Here is a 19,877-nt window from a genome sequence, read left to right on the forward strand (position 1 = left end):
ATAATACATTTTTGATAATTTCTTTAGACCCCATATAAAATATAAATTAATAATTCCTTATATATAGCATATTACATGAATGATTTATGAAGGTTTCTTGAAAAATGACTCGATTGTCTTTTGTTTTTTGTTGAAATCAATTTCCCCTTGAATCTCGTCTCTAATTTTCTTTAGCATGGTAAGAACTTTTGGTGTTGTTTTCTCATAGCTCAACAAGAAATTGTTCAATGTGATTACCGCTTTAATAGCTTCGTTTCGCGAAGGGGGCTCAATTGTAGAACTTTCATCATCTTCTTCATCGATATTATCTTTATTAATTCCAATAACGCTTTCAATAATTTCTTCATCAGTCAACAACTGTGCAACTACATTTTCTTCTGGGTGAGTCAGAACATTCTACTATAAATTAATAAAATATTAATTAATATATAAATTAATAATTATTAATTTATCGATTAATTAATAACTCTTTTAATTAATAAATTTTGGTGATCACAAGTGTATTATTTTATAGAGTTTCTACTGTATAATGGTATATTCAACAACTTGATCAAATATATAAATTTAATAAAATTTTAGTTGTTCACTTTATTAAAAATAAAGAGTACTATAACATGGCAAAAATAATGCACATATAATGATTCAATAAAATAATAAAGTCTATAAAGCTTGAGAAGGCAACTCATGTTGCATGATAAGGCATAGTGTTTGCAACTTATTATGAAAATGGGCGTCTTCTTTTTTGCTTTAATATTTGCTTTATGTGATGTTGAACCTTGCGTTCAACACCGTCTTTGTTCATAGACACACTCCTATTATATATATGTTTATAACATAGATCTCTTACGACATTAGATCATCGTGGAGGGCGGTTTTTGAGAGTATATACGATAATGGAATGGAAGAAGTGTTATCTCGATGTAGTATTGGTGCCATTATCTTTTATGATCACCATCGGCTATCACCTTTGGTTATGGCACAAGGTCCGGACTCAACCACTCTCTACCATCATTGGCACTAACAACCATGGACGCCGCTTATGGGTATCCACCATTATGGAGGTACAGATTGCCATGTGTGTTTCGTGTCTAGTTCAATTGGCTAAACGGTTTCATAGGCATGCGTTAGAACCATATCCGGTACTGATAGATGGTTTCGTGTTCTTCTTTGTATGGTTTTCATGTGCAATAATTCTCTTGGCAATTAAGTTTCTAAATATAGGCCACAAACAGTTGATTACTGATAGTTGTGTGTAAGTAAACTTCTTTAAAAGAACAAAAGAAACTTGATTTGGAAGGATAACAAACAGTGAAGTGTTTATGATCATCATGACTTCTATATGATATGATGGTTATTTAAGTTTAAAATTAATTACCAAGAGTCTAATTTATCATAAAACGCTTCTATTTTTCTTTTCACTTCAAAAAATATTCGTTTTCTTATGATCAAGTGACTTTTGCATGCATGAATCATGATATATTGTTTTTTTAATGATTTAAAAATATGTGATTTGGTTTTTTTAGCATCTAGGTTTTCATAAAAAAAAAAAAAAAAGAACTCAATGTCTTCTTTAACCGATCATATACTAAGGGGTTTTTTTTCTTTAAATTAATATATTTATTCACAAAGTTTTAAGAACTATATATATAGGGGGGGTTAACGTACAAATGAAATTAGTGTGCTAATTGTGATAATTAAGTATAATAATTATATATACAAGTAGAGTAATTATGTGATTAATTACATCATAGAGTAATTATGTAATTCCTCTATGATATAATTACATAATTACTCTACTTGTATATATAATTACTTTACTTGATTCTCACAATAAGTATGTTAATTTCATTTGTATTTGATCCTAACCATATCTATACTATATATAATACATAAGTAAAGAGCAAATTAAGACATTTGTTTTAATGAATTTACAATTTCCAATGCATAAGATACATGTGTATAAAGGGACAAAGCAGTCTTTTACACACGATTCACCCACGTTTATTTGATTTCAACAAATATAATTACAATTATAGTACCTTAACTTTACTAAAATTTTGTTAATTTAAGAAATAGTCACAACTTTGACCCGTCATGTTTACCCACTTTAACTCGACTTTTTCCTTTTTCATTTTAATCTTATATGCTTTACAAAAATATGATTAAAAAAATCCGAGCATACCCATTTAAACGGGTTTATTTTTTTTGACGTTTCGATATAAATTTTTTTTCAAATCAGATGGACGATTTTAAATATACAAGTTATTACTGCATGAATGTATAAGTTTTTTAAATGACAAATGTTTACAATTTGATGTTCCTATTATTTACATATCTAACACCTTATCTATTTGATAAAAAAACATAAATAAACTTGTTACAATTAAAAAAGTTTTCACGATGTCATATAATTGCATACTTATCAATATATTCTACTATTTAATATAAAACTTTGAGCACTCGTGTATATCCAAATATTACTCCACTTTATTTTTTTTTCCAATTTATATGTTTTACAAAAATATGATTAATAGTATTCAAATTATATAAATATCAAAATAATCAAGACGAAGCTTTAATTTGGAGCTGAGTTGAGTCGGCTTGGTGTAAAGTTCGAGTCGAGCTAGCTTTGGCTCGCTAACAACCTTAAAATGTTATCCCCACTACATCGTGCGGGCACTCGAATAGTGTATATATATATATATATATATATATATATATATATATATATATATATATATATATATATATATACGTATGGAGAAGTATAGTTTGAAAACCCTCTTAAGTTGAGAAAACCTGTGAAAACCCTATGTAACATCGTTTTTTTTTGTTACATGTAATATATGTTGTTACATTTAATACAAAATATCGAAAACATAAAAAAATTGTTTTGTTATTTTTTTACATTTTTTTAGTAATTTTTATATATGTTTTCAGGAGAGAGAAAATGTAAATAAACTTTAACATTTTTTATTAACTTTAATTGTGGAACACAAGATTTAATCTTTAATTAAAAACATGTGATTGGGAATGAGTTTCTAAAGTTTTCACAACTTAAGTGGGTTTTCATTTTAACCTTACCCTATATATATATATATATATATATATATATATATAGGGTAAGGTATATATATATATATATATAGGGTAAGGTATATATATATATATATATATATATATATATATATATAGGGTAAGGTTAAAATGAAAACTCATTTAAGTTGTGAAAACCCGCGAAAACCCTATGTAACATCGTTTTTTTTTTGTTACATGTAATATATGTTGTAACATTTAATACAAAACATCAAAATATCAAAAAACAATGTTTTGCTATTTTTTAACATTTTCTTACTAATTTTTATATATGTTTTTAGGAGAGAGAAAAATTTATCTTTATATTTACATTTTTTATTCACTTTAATTGTGGACCACAAGATTTAAACATTAATTAAAAACATGTGGTTGAGAATAAGTTTCTAGAGTTTTCACAACTCAAGTGGGTTTTCATTTATATATATATAAATTTTATAAACTTTTTACATGTTTATATACATATAAATTTTGCAAATGCAACTTATATTCGTACGGTAAAAAGAAAAGTAAAAACAAATAAACTGCTTGAGCTCACTATATTAGGTTTGGGAAGTCCTTACCCATAAACTCCAAGAACAAAACGAAGTTTTGTGTTTGAGCGTTCTTAAACACCGTCATCCTTTATTGAATAAATAAATTTCTTTTACTTCCCGATATATAAGACGGATATTCTCGTCTTAGACTATTCTATACACGTCTTTGGGTTTCCAATTACCTGTTGTTGATCTTTAAATATCCCCCGTATTACGGGGATTGTTTAAAATTTTCGTTTCTAATATTTTCGTTTCTAATATTGTGAATGTATTTTTTGGATTTCACTTTATTTATTGTAAGAATTTAATAAGATACTTAAATCTATTTTGATTAATTTATGTTGGGTTGTGTTGATTTTTTAATGGAAACGTTAAATGAATTATCTACTTAGTTTTTATATTTATTCGTTTATGTTCATTTGTTATTATTTGATATATTTTGTGAAACTTTTCATTTAAGTTAAACTTAAAAGAAAAAAAGAATCACGAATATAACTAAATCCATGTTGAGAAATTAAATTAGGGTTTGATTACGAGGTTTGTTTCACATTTTACGTTAATATTATATATTTTTTTGTATTTTAATTTTATTTATTGTAAGAAAATTAATAATATAATTAGGGATTGATGATGAAAGGGTTTCACAAGTAAATAAGATGATATAACCCGTTTAAAAGCTATATGGTTTGATGAGACCTATGACCCACTTATTTTTTTTACTATAAAGTTGTTTCATAATTATAAATAATATCTTTTTGTAAAAAAAAATCAGATATTACTTTTTAGTATATCCCTATTTTATATTATTTCATATCAAATATTTGGTGAGATTAATTTTTAATATAATGAGATGTTATAACCCGTCTAATGGTTATCTGAGTTTGATGAGACTCATACTCGTGAATTCAGTGAATTCAGGTTAGATACATGAGAAACCACCATTTACAAATAAAAAAATCTGATAGATTGAGAGAAAATAAGAAGGTTTCGTATATATATATTTAAGATTAAGATATATATTTAATTTTGTATTGTATACTAAATTTTAGATTGTAGGTAATTTGTTAGTGCAAATCTTAGTAGGAAGGAATTTCTTCTCCCCATGAAGGGAACAGCTTCCGGTGGAATTCCTAAGATAAGAAAAGACAACCACATCTTTATATCTTAAGTTGTTATGGGTCTCTTATTCTATAATTTTTAAACAAATATTTAAAAAAAAAAGAAAGAAAAGAAAAGAAAACTCTTTTTTCTTTTAGATTCATTTTTTAATATCAATATTTGTAACATAAAAATCAAATAATTATTTTCATTTGATTACTAATTTGTAACCAATTTCTTAAATTTCTTCTCTATCTATGTCATGATAATAATGCATAGCACATCTAACTCTTCATTGTTCAATACCCATAGGACAATGATAAAAAAAATATCTTAGCCGTTCAAACACTTCGAAACACAATAATGGGAGCGACCTTGATGGCCACAACGTCGATACTTCTATGCTCGGGTCTAGCCGCAGTCATTAGCAGCACGTATAGCGTTAAAAAACCGATCAACGACGCCCTCTACGGGGCCCATGGAGAATTTATGGTTGCACTGAAATATGTGACCATGCTGCTCGTACTCCTTGCGTCTTTCATGTGCCACTCGCTATCAATCAGGTTCATTAATCAAGTTAACTTCCTGATCAACTGCCCACCAGAATCAAGCGTCGCATGTGAGTATGTTTCGGAGCTTTTAGAGAAAGGTTTCACACTAAACGCGGTTGGGAACCGGATCTTCTACTCGGCTCTTCCACTCATGCTTTGGATTTTCGGTCCGGTGCTTGTGTTTTTGTGTACGGTCACCATGGTGCCTATGCTTTATAATCTTGATTTTGTATTTGGGAACATGAAGAAGGAGAAGATGGGTAATTCAGAAAATGGGGTGTGAATTGTGATAGTAAAATGGGTGTTTGGGAACCGGTTTAGACTCTTTTGCTTTACTGTTTTTTAACACTAATAATAATGCAAAATATGGAGCCAGCAACACTCATGATATAGTTGTCGATTAAAGTATCTTCCATTATTCGCAATCAATTATCCACCAGAGCAAACTGATTGCCTTTTGACTAACCTATAATGTTATATTTCGTGTACCAATGGCAACAAAAGTCACAATCGACTTTGAGCTTCATTTCTCTAACTATCTGTAGGCTGTCTTGACTATCTTTAGGGAAAGTGAGTCATTGCAAGCTGACTCATTCGCAGTCATGCATCACTTAATTTAGTATCAGTGACCACTATTTTGTGGTTGTCACGACCTGATGGTTGGGCCTAACATCTTCAAGTTACACCACCACCTGTTTGGTTAATAGAAAGGAGCCCATGTTTCATGTTGGTGTGGAGCCCTCTTTTATCTTCTAAATCATTTCCCGAATACACATACATTCATACCATATTTATGCATCACATTTTTGGTTATCACCTTTTAAGTTAAATAAAATATGGAAATTATATAGGTATACGTATGCATGAGTATACGACTATACGGTATGCATACACATGCATATGTATCATTTTTTTTAAATTTTTTTCCACATTTTTTGATATGTAGCTTAACTTAGAGGTGTACAAACCCGTTTAAAACTCAAAACCGGTTTGGTTTGGTCAACAAAACTCAAAACCGGTTTATGATCGGTTTTGATTCGGGTTGAAACCGGTTTCTTACAATGTTACGATCGGTTTTGGTTCAGGTTTTGATCGGTTTCGGTTCGGGTTTTGACCGGTTTCGGTTCGGTTAACCGGTTTGGAACCGGTTTTGGTGGAGAAAATTACAAACCGGTTCCGAACATACGGTTTCAATTGGTTCCAAACCGGTTTCTACATAATCGGTTTCAAACTGGTCCGGTTTCGGTATAGTTTTCGGTTCGGTCCGGTTAACCGGGTGTACTTGCCCACCTCTAGCCAAACTCAAGCAACTTTTGTAACAACCAACAAAGACAAAAGGCGGTAAGCACCTACAATTAAGGAAACTTTTGAAATCATCAACAACAAAAAAGAAAATAATAATAAATCTTTTAAATGAGCAAGGCACAAAGTATGTAAATGACATTAGATACGAATAGCTAAACTTAACTAAACCTAGAATAAACCAAACAAAAACCGACAAAGATTGTATACAAAACACAACTACGGCGCGTGCGCCGGAACATACCTACTTTTTTTAATTGGATACAACCAAAATTCAGTGTCTTCAAATAAAAAAAATGAAAAAAAAAATAAACAGAATAGAAATAAGAATTGAACCCGCAGAGTCCTTAATTATAACAAGATATAAAGCCCATCCTAGTCCAGCCCACGTATGATCTTAAGCCAGTTTCAATCTTGAAGCTCAGCACAGACACTTCAAAAAATCTCTCTAAGCTGCCTAGGTTCCCGAGTTTATTAAACAATTTAAAAGAATGGAAACAGAATTAAGGAGAGAAATGAATGGAAAGTGAATAAAGAGAGAGAAGAAAATGAACGGAAGGGAAAAATTTTTTATTAACCACCGTGTTCTCGAGTTCAAAGAAAATGGGAAGGAAAATTTGTTTTGACTAACCACCGTGTGCTCGAGTTCAAAGAAAATGGAAAGAAAAAATAAAGATTTTATGTAATCTTTCTTTCCTTCCAAATCCCTCCAATTTAATAAGATTTGGAATGAAAGAAATAACATAAATTTACCTTTCATTTCTCTCCCTTTCACTCCAAAAAAAGAAGAAAAAAAAAAACTTTTCCTGATATTTTCCCTTGGTAAATGAAGATTTGGGAACACCTTTACGTTCAGACTCATTAAGAGGCCAAATTCTATCCCTAACCAATGAGCCAGATCCTACGAACAGTCAACACAGATACAAAGCTGCATACTCTCGGGGTACAGATAGAAAACCAGTAATTTGTAACCAAAAACTGAATCCAAATCCGGTTGACTAGAACGGGTTTGAAACAAACCCCAACAGGAGGGTTGTAATCGGATTGGAAGCCTATGCTTTCAAACGGGTTGAACCAAACTAATTCCTTACACCTTCAAAAGCCAGTTCTCCAAAAACCGGTTTTGACTTCTGTTGACCCAAACTAGAACCAAGAAAACGAAAAGGGAAACCTCTACTTTCGTCTCAAGTCACATCAGACCCTAACCAGGACTAAGCCCGACAGGCGCTGGATTTATTTTGAGAACACTTAACATCTGATTTTTATTTATTTTTTTAAATATGTTCCAAAAATGACTTTAGACCCATCTGATTCCCTTAAATAATTTGACCTAATTCCTTTTAGTTAAAATATTTTGCTTAACCTATTTAATCTGCTAAATACACTCAAACCTCCAGTCATTGTCCAGAACCTAAGACACTAGCAAGAAACGCGGTGACAAAACAGATTTTGCCAAAGCTCCATTGCTAAGCTACAAAGATGCAATTGAAAATATACGCTATGTTTAAAAGACACTTGAAAAGATGCATACATAAAAGTGAAAATACTTAAAAGACACTTGAAAAGATGCAATTGAACAAAAATAATAATTAAAAAAAACATACGCTATGTTTATAAGGGTATAAAATACTTTAGACATAACCAACAGTGCAAAACATCAACTCATATCAAAGAGCATGTGCAGAAACAACTTCAAATGACATCAACACAAAACTAAAACGGTCAACCAATCTGTATACAGTAGTATCATAACAGATGGAGTGATTCCATAATGAAGACCAATGTATGATCGTACCTGCAGTCTGCATACGATGAAGATGAAACAACTAATGAGTAACATTCTTTGGAAGGTTCCGGATGACATTGCTTTTCATGCCCATCTTAGACCGCATATAATCCACCCCTGATCTATTCATCTGTTTCATCACCTTCATCCTCACCATATTCTCCTTCGACTGCACTGTCGACAAACCCATGCTCCTATACCTAATATTCACACATTTTTGTAATTATTAAAAGCATTTTCTTTAAATAAACAAACAAATTAATGTTATGCTTACCTGGCAGCCAACACAGCAGTCATGGGAACATCCTTTGCAGACGGGCGCGGCTTCTGACGATAATAACGTAAATATTCACGCGAACCAATTGCTTTGGTTGATATTATATCATCAGTTACAGTAGTTATTATAAGCTCGGACCCACCACTCCCTAGTTCTATACCATTGTTTGTCCCGTCTGATGAAACCAACTGGTTTCCGTTTGCATCCACATAACTAACATACATAAAAATATATATATAATTAGCTTAATCATAAGGCTCATAGGTATTGTCAAACATTTATATTGTGCAATTTAAACTGACGCATTTACTTAATAGGCTTGTAAGCAAACCGAGCGTTCCAAAAACCATTCGGCAGGGAGTTTATTCATGAACAGTAATTTAGTTGAACAAACGAACATGCACAAATATCTTCTTCGTTCATTTCTATCATGCACCTTCGTTCATTTTTTAATTCGTTAGTTTACATTTGTTTTAAGGTCATTCATTTACGATCATTAACATATTTGCTAAAATAATAGATACTATTAAGCCAATCACAACTCCTCTAAATTTTATAGCTTTTTAGGCCCAGTACATTGTTTTCACATTTACTTTTTATCTCAGACTCTCAGTTATGTTCTTTCACTTATGTTCAGTTATATTCGATCATGTATGCTTGTGATTGTTTATGTTTGTGAATCATTCGTTCATACTATTAACGAACGAACATGAACGAACAAGAACATTCATATTCTGAATCTGAACAAACGAATACGAAAAAGAAAACCACGTTTGTTTTAACTGTTTGTGTTCAATCATTTGTTCAGATTAAGTTAAACAAAGGAAAACAAACATGCCCATTCGTGTCCTACGTTTACTTTTAATGGTGTTTGCTCAGTTATGTCCGTTTATATCCTTTCATCTATACCGTTTGTTTATACTATTAGCAAACAAACATGATCAAGCTCATTTTCTTAACATACGAAAACATTCTTTTAACTGTTAAGTGTTAAACCATTTGTTCAGTTAAAGTGAAGCGAATGAACACAAACATGGCCTATTTACTAAGTAGTACATTCAAACCTGCTGCTGTAATCATAAAACTCTTCAAGTTCAGCTTCTTCCTCTTCATCATCATCACCATAGTGAACTTTGCAATGACTTTTGGCCACCATATGCTTCCTAACCGCTTCCAAACTATTAAACGGTTGACAGTTACTGTTGCAATACAAGCATATATAATCACGCTTAACCTGTAAAATGATGGCATCACCATCAATAAGCAAGATAATTATCACAAAAACTTGATTATCAAGAATACAATAAATCTTTACCTTAAGTCCAAGATATGTGAGAAGACCACTCGGGTCTTTCAAATACTCAACATCAGGTATAAAAAAGCCATGATGTTTGTGCATATGAACCATACAGCTTTCAATAGTTTTATGCTCTTTATCACACATAAAGCAAGATGTCGGATCCACCTCATCATCCTCATCCATGTCATCATCAGTTTCATTCACTTCCATATGAGTAGATGACGATGCCATGTCACCCGCCACGTCATCGTTCTCCGTCACCTCAACCCATTCATCACTTTCATCATCACTTTCTTCTTCCTTCTGTTGAGGAGCCTTCTTAGGCGGAAGTGGTTTTATTATTGCATTGTTTTCATCTTCGTGGCCGATTTGGGAAGCGCGTAATGTGTGAGTTTTAGATTTTAGATGTTGAGCGTGAGCTTTAGCGCTTCTGTAGCCTTTTCCACATAGGCGACACGTATACAGCATTGGTGGGCCATTCAGTTTACTCTTTTCTTCAGCAAGTGTAGTTTGTCTGGCTAAGAAAAGTGCTTCTGTTACTCCTGGAACCCCTGCAATCTAATTTAATTCAAGGAGCATATAGCAATTAAAATGCAAGCTATTGTATAAAATATAAATATCAAAATTCTCCTAAAACCAGTCAGTAATGATATATAGAATTAATCAAAAAATGAAACTGCAAATTATTTTCTAATTTTCTAATATTCAGTGAAACAAAATTACAACTTGTACCAGTAACGGTATTCGTTTTTAATAAAAAACGAAAAATGCAAAAAAACAAAAACGTTTCCGCCGTTGTCCTCGTCCTTAAAAAAAAAAAGTGGAATTTCAAGTGACCCATTTTGACCCGAAAATAAGAAAGTGGAATTTCAAGTGACCTACTTTGACCCATCTTATTAAAATCTATGACCCATATGATTTTTAAAACAACCCAAATTGACCAATTTGAAATGGTTTGGGTTAAGATTGCCACCTCTAGTTTTTATGTTTTCATTCAGTTTCAGTATTTCCCGATATTCAGTTTATACTTTCGGCACTATTCCGATCTAATCCTAGAAACAACATCCAATTCTATACCTGTCTCAATTAAGTGAGAAATTATGAACAGAAGAAAATGAGCTAAAATACGGATAACTGAAAAACAATCAATCAGTTTTAAAAATCACTTCAAGGTTTTTGCATCAACTAATTCAGATTGAAAGGAGAAAAAGTTGTGCAGCTGGAAGATACAAGTAATAATGATAGGGAATTGAATAAGATGTATTATTATTGTTACCTTGCGTTTGAGATTGTAGCGGTGCCACTCAGACTTGTAATGAAGCTTTTGATCGTTTTCATCTTCGAATTCTTTGTTGCAGGCGTTGCATGTCAGACCTGTTGCCATCTCCTAAGACTATCTTGTGTTGTGGCGTTAGGCGGTGATATTTGAGTTAGGGTTTCTTTCGCCTCAAATATGGAAAACAACAAGACATTTTCTTCAAATGTTGTTTTTTTTAGGGTTGGGATTCTAGATTTTTTTTTCTTAAATCTTAAATAAATATATACAAATGAAACCTTTAAAATTACGATGGAGATATAAATTTCGGAGAATGTGGAAGTGTGTTACAGGTTGAGTTAGGGGATGGCTCAACTTTATTTGAACAAGACATAATGGCGATAGAGCTAGTTGTGTCGACACATTGATGTTGGTGGTAGTGGCTAAATGTTGGTTTTAGTGATATCTAGAGGTGTGTGATTTATGTGCAACTAGGAAATGTTCATATGTTTACGTAGACTATTAGTGTTTTTTATGGTCGCATATTATAGATAGATCACCTTTATTTGGATGACAATAAAAGATGTGTATGGTAAATTTGTGTACACGTATGTTCATATTCAACATTCTTAAGCATCAACATATCTATATTAAACAATTGAAGAAAACAAAAGCAATGACAAATAGATAACAAGCAATGAATCGTGAATTGACCAAGCCATGTATGAATAAACAAGACATATATAAAAGTAAAATAACATATATGTGTATTTACATGAGTTACATGAAATGATCGGTACTTTAGAGCATTTTAAACTTGATATTATACTTTAAATTCTATGTTATATCACATTAACACAAGTTAATAATCTTTATAGAATAAAAGATTCATGTAAATGATGTCCACAAAATATGATGATAGAGTTTGTAATTATACCAAGTCTAATGATGAAATCATGTTATTCATGTTCAATGATGCACATAGTTAAATAGGCTTGAAATTATTGTTGATACATCAGTATTCGTCTCAGTCTTTGTTTAACGTATTTGACAATATTTTAATGTATAGGGGTCTTTTGGTAATTAAATGTAAGGCTCATTCGCTATGGGTTGTATAACGAATGAGACCATCTGTTTTGTTCCTCATTCGCTAAAGATGTTTCATGAATGGGATGTAATGCATTAAGGTCATTCACAATGGTTGTGTAGCGAATGGTGTAGCGTATAAGATGCTCATCTGCTATGTGATGTATAGCGAATGAGTCATTTTCTATGTGAGGACCGGACCTGGTGCAGAACTAATGATAGTCGAAAAGAACACACCAGATCTAATAAATTGAAACCTTCTGATTATACCGGCGGACTCAGTATAAACAGAGGTTAGGAATGAAGATTAGAATGATATAGCAAACAAGAGAAAATAAACTAAAGATTCACTATATTTAATATATCATTTATGAACAGTGAAACGGTTGATTAGGTTTGCATGGAATGTCTAGGGTTTTGTGATGGCGATACGAGGTAGCATTAATATGGAATAATCGCTCTGACTTTTATGCTCTCGTATTCCGTATATTCTCGTCTCCTTGTGCTCAAAACCTAGTATTATATTTATAGGCCCATAGACATTCATTCTATAAACACTAATGATCACATAATGAATAACAAATTAATTACAAGTATAAAACTGGTCTTCGAGTATGATGAATCCTTGTCGAGCAGACCTTGTAATGCATGATATGCTCGGAACATGTCTTCGAGCAGACTTTACTTGGAATATTTTCATAAGAAAATATTCTACTCCAGCAGACTTCAATCTTCATAACTTATTCAAACTTTGTTCGAATAAGTTCCACGAGCAAACATGTTCTCCTTGATCTCTTCAATCTTTCCTTAGGATTTATTGTGAACAACTCCAGCATGCTCGGGTACTGAAACTTGCTCGGGATTGAACCATGCTCGAAGATTATACTTACAACATTTGAGATCTTCTATTATTGTATCCATGCTCGACCCACCAAGATGCTCAAAAAACTTGGTTTAAGCTGGATAGATTAAGTTGCTTGCTCGGATAGCAAACTATACTCGGTGGAGAACATCATTGCTTGACGAAGTGTAGCATGCTCGACGCTTTCAACACTTTGAAGAAATCCTAGAAGATGGTCTTACAAGCATAAGACATCATGCTCGAGGTAGTAATTCCATGCTCGAAGGTCCAAGCTTGCTCGAAGTCTATACTTAGCCACTTCTTGAGGAGGTTGAGAAGATTCCAATCTTCCTTTGCAAATATCCGACTCAACAATCTCCCCCTAGATTGGAACAAGCTCAAATGCACCAAAACATACCTGCACTAAGTTGCACATGTGTCAAAACATAGTCACAAATCATATGAAGGAAATAGTCATTACATTACATAATCAGAATTCTACCATTAAGGCATTACACATCAAATTACAAGTTAATCAAATTACAAAAATACATGAAAATATAAAAACAACAAAATTTCATAAGATATTCCCTGTCAGCACAAATCATAGTAGTTCTTTATCTTTACTCAAGCCTCCGAGCCCGGATCAGTTTGTTATGTCTAACAGCGGCTGCTCGTTGCTTGAACATGTCAAGTTCCACACTGTCCATAGAGTCCAGTGGAACTTCCACTTCCATAATGTCAGCTAAGCCCTGGACATGTATGAACCGTAACTTTGAATCATGTTCAACTATAACAATCACTTTTCCTTCTGCATTTCTGAGTGACACAGTCGAACTCTTTTTGTTGAATGTGATGCTAGTGATTCTTCCACCAGCTTGGACCTGTGAGTTGGGTACTAACATCTCCATTCTCATAGCTAGACTTTCTCTGAGTGTCCTTCTTGTTGAGCTTGAGCCATTTGTTATCTGCTGTGTGCTTGAGCTTGAAGTTCCTCTTTTCTTTGTCATTTCTTTCTTTTTAGATTCATGGAAAGTGAACTCAGACCACCTCACATCCCTTAATATTTTCTCCATTCTTGTCCTCTCAGCTTCGTTATAAGTATTCTTTCTCTTTTTATTCAACAATGGAAATCCTTTCTCAGCTTGTTCATGTAAGTATTTTGAGAGATCATTCCTTTGTTGTCCGGCCAATCTATCCTGTTGTAGATAGTCATAAAGTTTTAATTTGGCCATTGCTTCCAGTTGCTCCCTTCTGAACTATCTAAAATCCCTTCTAAACACAATTTGACTTTGTACTCCATCTTCAGTAACGACTTTTAGGGTTCTTGATCTTGAGTCAAAGTATAGGTTAGTAGGCAGATTGAAGTAGTTTCTTTGTGGTTGTTGCCTCTGCACCTCAGATCTGATGACTTGTTTTGGAGCTGTTGATGATGATGATTTCTTTGAGTATTTCAGTTCAGATTCATCATATAGCTTCTCTATCTCCGATTCGTTTTTGTAGAATAGCTCTGTATATTTAGCTTCCCTCATGCAAAGCACACTTATCATTTCAGCAAGTTGATTCTTTGTAAGTCTTTCTTCAGCCTTTGATCAGGATTGTCCTCAACAGGCTGGTTTTCCTTTAATCTAAATTCTTCCTCTAATTTTCTCCTCTCTTCCAAATACATCCTCTGTTCTCTGTTATAGATCTCAACCATTTCTTCCTGTGATATACTTTCAATTTATTTTCTTTCATCACCTTCTTCAAAAGTATATCTTTCAATATTTTCACCCTCTCAGGGTCCTCAAACCAATGTTTCACTTCTTCTTTTTTCTGACTGGCATTTAATTTGTCTTTTTCTTCCTCATCCCTTTTCTGACTTTCTCTCTAACTTTGTAATTTTGCCTTTAGCAACTGTAACATCTCGGATTTTTCAAACCCGTATTCGTTTATGATTAACCCGACTAGGAAATAATTTGGATCTTTATTGTTAATCAAAAATCAAATAATTATAACTATTTAAGTTCCTTCATGTTCACTTTAGGCCCTTACACTTTAGAGAATGTTTAAATCCTTATTTATATTATAACAAGTTCAAAAATTGATCAATACATAAACTTCAAGGGCTTAAATCGTCAAAAATCAAAATTCCACTCATTTTTGCCGGAGCACCACGTGATGGGGTAGCCTTCCCCCACCACGCGGCGCCTTGGACTCCCTGTGCAGAACGTTTATGTTCTAGATCGCTTCCTAGTTCGTTTTTGGCCCGGAGTCGTTTATTTTTGGACCAAATCAAGTGTTTTAAGCGCCAAGAAAACTAATATAACTTACATACTTGTTCACATACATTACCCTTCCACAAGGTTGAATTATGTCTGCATATTATGTTGATTTGATCATTAAAACTCGATTCGGTTTCCTAAACGAGTAAATATACCAAATATGGTTCGTTTTAGCTATTCCTATATAAACAAGACTCATAATCTCTGTCATAAACTTTACCATAAACCCTAGAAGCCTCCTCTAGCCGTCCTACCTCTGATCATCACCAAACCCTTCGGTTTTTGCTTATTCGTTGAAGATACTATGCTTGTTCGTTTGACTTTGCTTAAGTGTGAACCTTTGACTCATCGTATCTGCTGATCCTTTCACTTTCCCGGTAAGTCGTAAACATAGAAATCGTTCATACATATTCCCTAGTCAATAACCTTCAATCAATTTCAGTGGTTGAAGGTGTTGACTGGTCAAATCGTTTAATACTCGTCAAAGGGCAAAATAGTTAACTAGTTTGACTTAACGTTTTCTCAGACTTCTGGTCAGATTTAATGTTTGGTCCAGAAGACTTTTACTCTCATAACGAAATTTTAAGGGCACTGACCAAAACCTGACTTCTGACTCGCTGTTCGGATTCTGTCAGTACCAGCTCGCTTAAATCTTAAATATAACATAACTTGAGTTCTAAAGGTCCGTTTGGATTGATTCCAGCGGCCACGAGTTTGTTTTTACTTGTATTATCATATCTCAAATATTCAGATTCTGATTTGTTTATAACATTTGACGTGTAGTGTACGACTTGCTTATTTGTTAGCTCGTTTAATCGCTTGTCATTAATCTAAGGTGAGTTTATCATTCACCTATTTTACCACTTTTTCTAAACATTTTGGGTGCATATGCATACTTATTCATATTTTCTATCATATATTATATACACAAACTCACAAACATAATCATTATGTGTATATCAATTAAATGCTATTTGCTAATTGCTATTTGCTTATGTGTATATTCTATCATTGTCGGAGAGGTCCACCGTATTCCCTTGCATAGGGTGCTCATTAGTATGATCATACGACCGTCTTAGTAACCGGAGCCCGATTCGCTTGGCATTGATTCATTGGCACACTAGCAAGACTTTGGTTGTGTATATGGTTTGTTAAGCTTTGATTGATTATTACCACATAGGTTGGTTTGCGTATTATCATTTATCATTTATTTGTCATATATATATATATATATATATATATATATATATATATATTGTTGTTGTGTCAAAATCTGGTGATCATCTCACTCAACATGTGTTGTTGACAAACTCTTTTATTTTCTACGCATATGCAGGCTGCTTGTATTGAATATTGAAGTTTAGACACTTAGACAAGACCTTAGGATTTAACAAAGAGCATCATTGTTTAAGCTTGTTCGAATCATATTTACTTATTTGGAATATTTTGTTATAATTGGATAATGTGTGTATTCTTTGAATAAAATAATTAATAAATATTGTCATTTATATTCATAATAGTATCTTCGAGCTGTGAGCAATCGGATCACGCCCCGGCATTTCCGCCTTAGGTTGGGGTGGAACAGCAACTCATGGGCTTCCTTCACTGATCTGACTTTCTGTTGCAGAATTTTCTTTGACAGATCTTTAATAACATTATACTCATATCCGTTTTCAACTAGGAATCTGATTTCCCCTTTGTATTTCTTTCTCATTTCTTCACTCTTCCTTTTTAATCTCCTCATTCAATTTATTTTGTGCCTCTTCAATAGATTTAGCTTTGTCATACTCAGCTGTTGTCTTGCATAGCATGTCTATCTCCTCAATAGGTTGTCTATTTAGATAGGAGAAGACATGTCCCTTCTCAAGTAGATACTTCCTGATATGGTCTAAAATATACATATTATTACTTAAATATTCCTAACACTTTTAAGTACTTTTGAGCTAGGTTTTTATTAAATATTATTCTTAATTGGTTCATATGTGGGTTTTTAAGATTTCAATAGACTATTAGCTAAAATGAAGTAGTTTTATTAGTTTTGAAACAATGAGATATAATAATATATTAATTAACTACTTTATTAAAAATGTGAAGTTGAATGTAAATTGAAAGAAAGAAAAGTATACTAAAGAGTTAGTCAAACGGTATTATGATATCATACATATAGTTTAGTAGCTCAATAAAATTACTTTATTGCTTTGAATCCAAACCATAACACAGATCACACGTGTTTTTATATGTTCAATTTAGCACTCACTTTTTTTATAATGATGAATTATGCATACACATTCAACACAATCAGATGGTTTGCCTTTCAAGTCAAATAGTGGGCCAAGCTCAAAACGATGAATTAAGAAATGGGTTTGAAGGCCCATCAGAGAAGTCCACTTACAATTCAAGTTAGCCGACATGCTACCTTATATAAAGGAATTAATAAAAAGTTATGATCATTCGGAATTTGGAGGATTAATTGGTACGCAAGACAAAGAAAATAAAAACCCTATTGGAGTTCGATCAGGAGAAAGAAGGGCATCCGATAAAGAAAACAGAAGACGACGACATCATCATTATTGACTTTAGTGTCATAAGAGAAAGTCTTTGGTTCAACCAGATAGCATCCGGGTTCAATACATACTCATCCAAGCATCTTTATTATTTGGTTTGAATTCATTATTTTTGTCATGAACTTATTATTTGAACCTATTTACTTTCTTTTGTTCTTGAGTATGGTTGTTGGCTAAACCCTTAGACCGCCTAGGCTTATGATGAACCTTTGATTGACGTTTTATTTTATTATGGATTTGCTTTTCGTTAGGGTAGCCTTCCCCCACCACGCGGCACCTTTGTAACACCGTGAAGATGCCCCGTCAAGTTTTAGGCCAAAAATATCAAATATGTAAGTTAAGGGCTAAAAATACCAAATCTGGAAGTTGAAGGACTGAAAATGGAATTTCAGAAACTTTTACAAGTTCGCATATCACGAAGATGCAAAGAATAACATCTTCGCGTATCGCGAATGTAACGCCCGTTAATTCCGGTTTCAAGAGTTAAAGCTTGTAAAGTATATGTATTATTCTCGGGATTTAACCGACGTTTCTTGGGAGCCTTTACGTCATCCCGGTACGTTAAAATTATGTAAATTTTCATCCAAGTTGCCTTACACTTTATACTTGAGGGGCTAGAATGAAACTTCTTATTTTATATCATAAACAAAAAGAATCCCAACCCTAACCCTCTCTACTCAGCTGTTCGGAGCTTTGGCAGCCTCATCCCCTTCGATTTTTCTTCTGCCCAGCCGTGTTTCAACCGTAAAAACTTCAATTCAAAGTCGGTTTTATGATTCCCCATGTCTTTTACACCTTAATTGATCATATTAACGCGCTTATTGGTCGTTAAGGTCGAGTTTTGATGATAACAGTTTGCTGACAGATTCGTAGACGTTTATTGTAGGGTCTGTAACACGATGATAATTCATTGTTTTTGATCGATTCTTGATTCCATGATATTCTACTTTGAGTCTAGTTTCCAGAAATGTATAATACGTAATTTTTGGACGAGATTTGAATGGTTTTTATGAATTTATAAGATCGAGTGTCAAAACTGATGCGGGATGACGGATTCTGGTCTGTCTTCCAGACGTCATAACCTTTTTTCGACAGATCCAAATTGGTTGGTTCTACTTCTGGAAGCTGAGTTTGAGTTCGGCTCAACTTGTTTACATCCATAATCAAGCATTAGCCAGAGCTAACACCACCACCGTCGATGTTGTAGTTTCTTTTTTTTTGGTGAAAAATTATTTTGAGATAGGAGTGTTTTTTATTATTTTTATTTCATTCATACAATTTTTTTGGATACTAAATAAAGTAATAATTCATTTCATTCCTAAAGATTACGTCATTGTGTCTTTTTGTGTGTCATTGTGCTCATCATTTGTCTTTCTACTTATCATTGTGTTTTAGTCATTGTGTATTACGTTCATGTCATTGCGTAATATGTAGTTTCCATTGTGTTTTACGTTTCAGGTCATTGTGTTATATGTATTCACCATTGTGTTTTACGTTTCAGGTCATTGTGCTATATGTATTCATCATTGTGTTTTACGTTTCATATAATTGTGTAACATGTATTCATCATTGTGTTTTATGTATTAGATAATTTGTTATTATTTTATCATTATATTTACGTATTATTATTATACAACCGTATTATTAGCATTTAAAGAAACACAATGATGATTTGAAAGACACAATGACGAAAAAAACACAATGACAAACAGAAAGACACAATGACGAAAAGACACAATGACGTAAATTGTTTTTTTTTTTTATATAACAAAGTCATACTCATATTAAAATAAAAAAAACGCTTGTTATTATGATGATTTTTGTTTTAAAAACTAATATCATATGAATAAGTTATGGACGTTTTAAAATGATAGGGGAATTGACATGCGACTTACATGTGTAGAGAAAAAATATGTACTATTAC

The 19,877-nt window shown here is 32.7% G+C and overlaps 2 protein-coding genes across 2 annotated transcripts; one reads left to right on the forward strand and one right to left on the reverse strand.

Moving 5' to 3' along the window:
- The first annotated feature begins 694 nt into the window (after positions 1 to 694).
- LOC143594196 (uncharacterized) lies at positions 695 to 5,577 on the forward strand. The gene is made up of 2 exons (XM_077073573.1): positions 695 to 1,061; positions 5,040 to 5,577. Exons 1-2 carry the CDS (start codon positions 894 to 896, stop codon positions 5,559 to 5,561), a joined length of 690 nt encoding a protein of 229 aa, XP_076929688.1. The 5' UTR covers positions 695 to 893; the 3' UTR covers positions 5,562 to 5,577.
- Positions 5,578 to 8,196: 2,619 nt separating this feature from the next.
- Positions 8,197 to 11,382, reverse strand: LOC143594350 (cytoplasmic 60S subunit biogenesis factor REI1 homolog 1-like). Its single transcript, XM_077073679.1, has 5 exons — positions 11,220 to 11,382; positions 9,959 to 10,501; positions 9,708 to 9,877; positions 8,641 to 8,856; positions 8,197 to 8,566 (listed from the first exon to the last, which is right to left on the reverse strand). Exons 1-5 carry the CDS (start codon positions 11,325 to 11,327, stop codon positions 8,407 to 8,409), a joined length of 1,197 nt encoding a protein of 398 aa, XP_076929794.1. The 5' UTR covers positions 11,328 to 11,382; the 3' UTR covers positions 8,197 to 8,406.
- Between the last annotated feature and the right edge of the window lie 8,495 nt (positions 11,383 to 19,877).

This window comes from Bidens hawaiensis, unplaced genomic scaffold (genome assembly GCF_021521415.1).
Source record: "Bidens hawaiensis isolate Kalapana, Puna unplaced genomic scaffold, B.hawaiensis_p1.1 tig00001692_1, whole genome shotgun sequence".
Classification (NCBI taxonomy): Eukaryota; Viridiplantae; Streptophyta; class Magnoliopsida; order Asterales; family Asteraceae; genus Bidens; species Bidens hawaiensis.

Excerpts from the sequence above, each read along its gene's own strand:
- LOC143594196 (XM_077073573.1), top strand. The coding sequence starts at position 894 with ATGGAATGGAAGAAGTGTTATCTCGATGTAGTATTGGTGCCATTATCT. Across the intron at positions 1,062-5,039 it reads GGGTATCCACCATTATGGAG|GACAATGATAAAAAAAATAT; the intron begins GTACAGATTGCC and ends CAATACCCATAG.
- LOC143594350 (XM_077073679.1), bottom strand. The coding sequence starts at position 11,327 with ATGGCAACAGGTCTGACATGCAACGCCTGCAACAAAGAATTCGAAGAT. Across the intron at positions 9,878-9,958 it reads TCACATATCTTGGACTTAAG|GTTAAGCGTGATTATATATG; the intron begins GTAAAGATTTAT and ends ATCATTTTACAG. Across the intron at positions 8,567-8,640 it reads ACTGCTGTGTTGGCTGCCAG|GTATAGGAGCATGGGTTTGT; the intron begins GTAAGCATAACA and ends TGTGAATATTAG.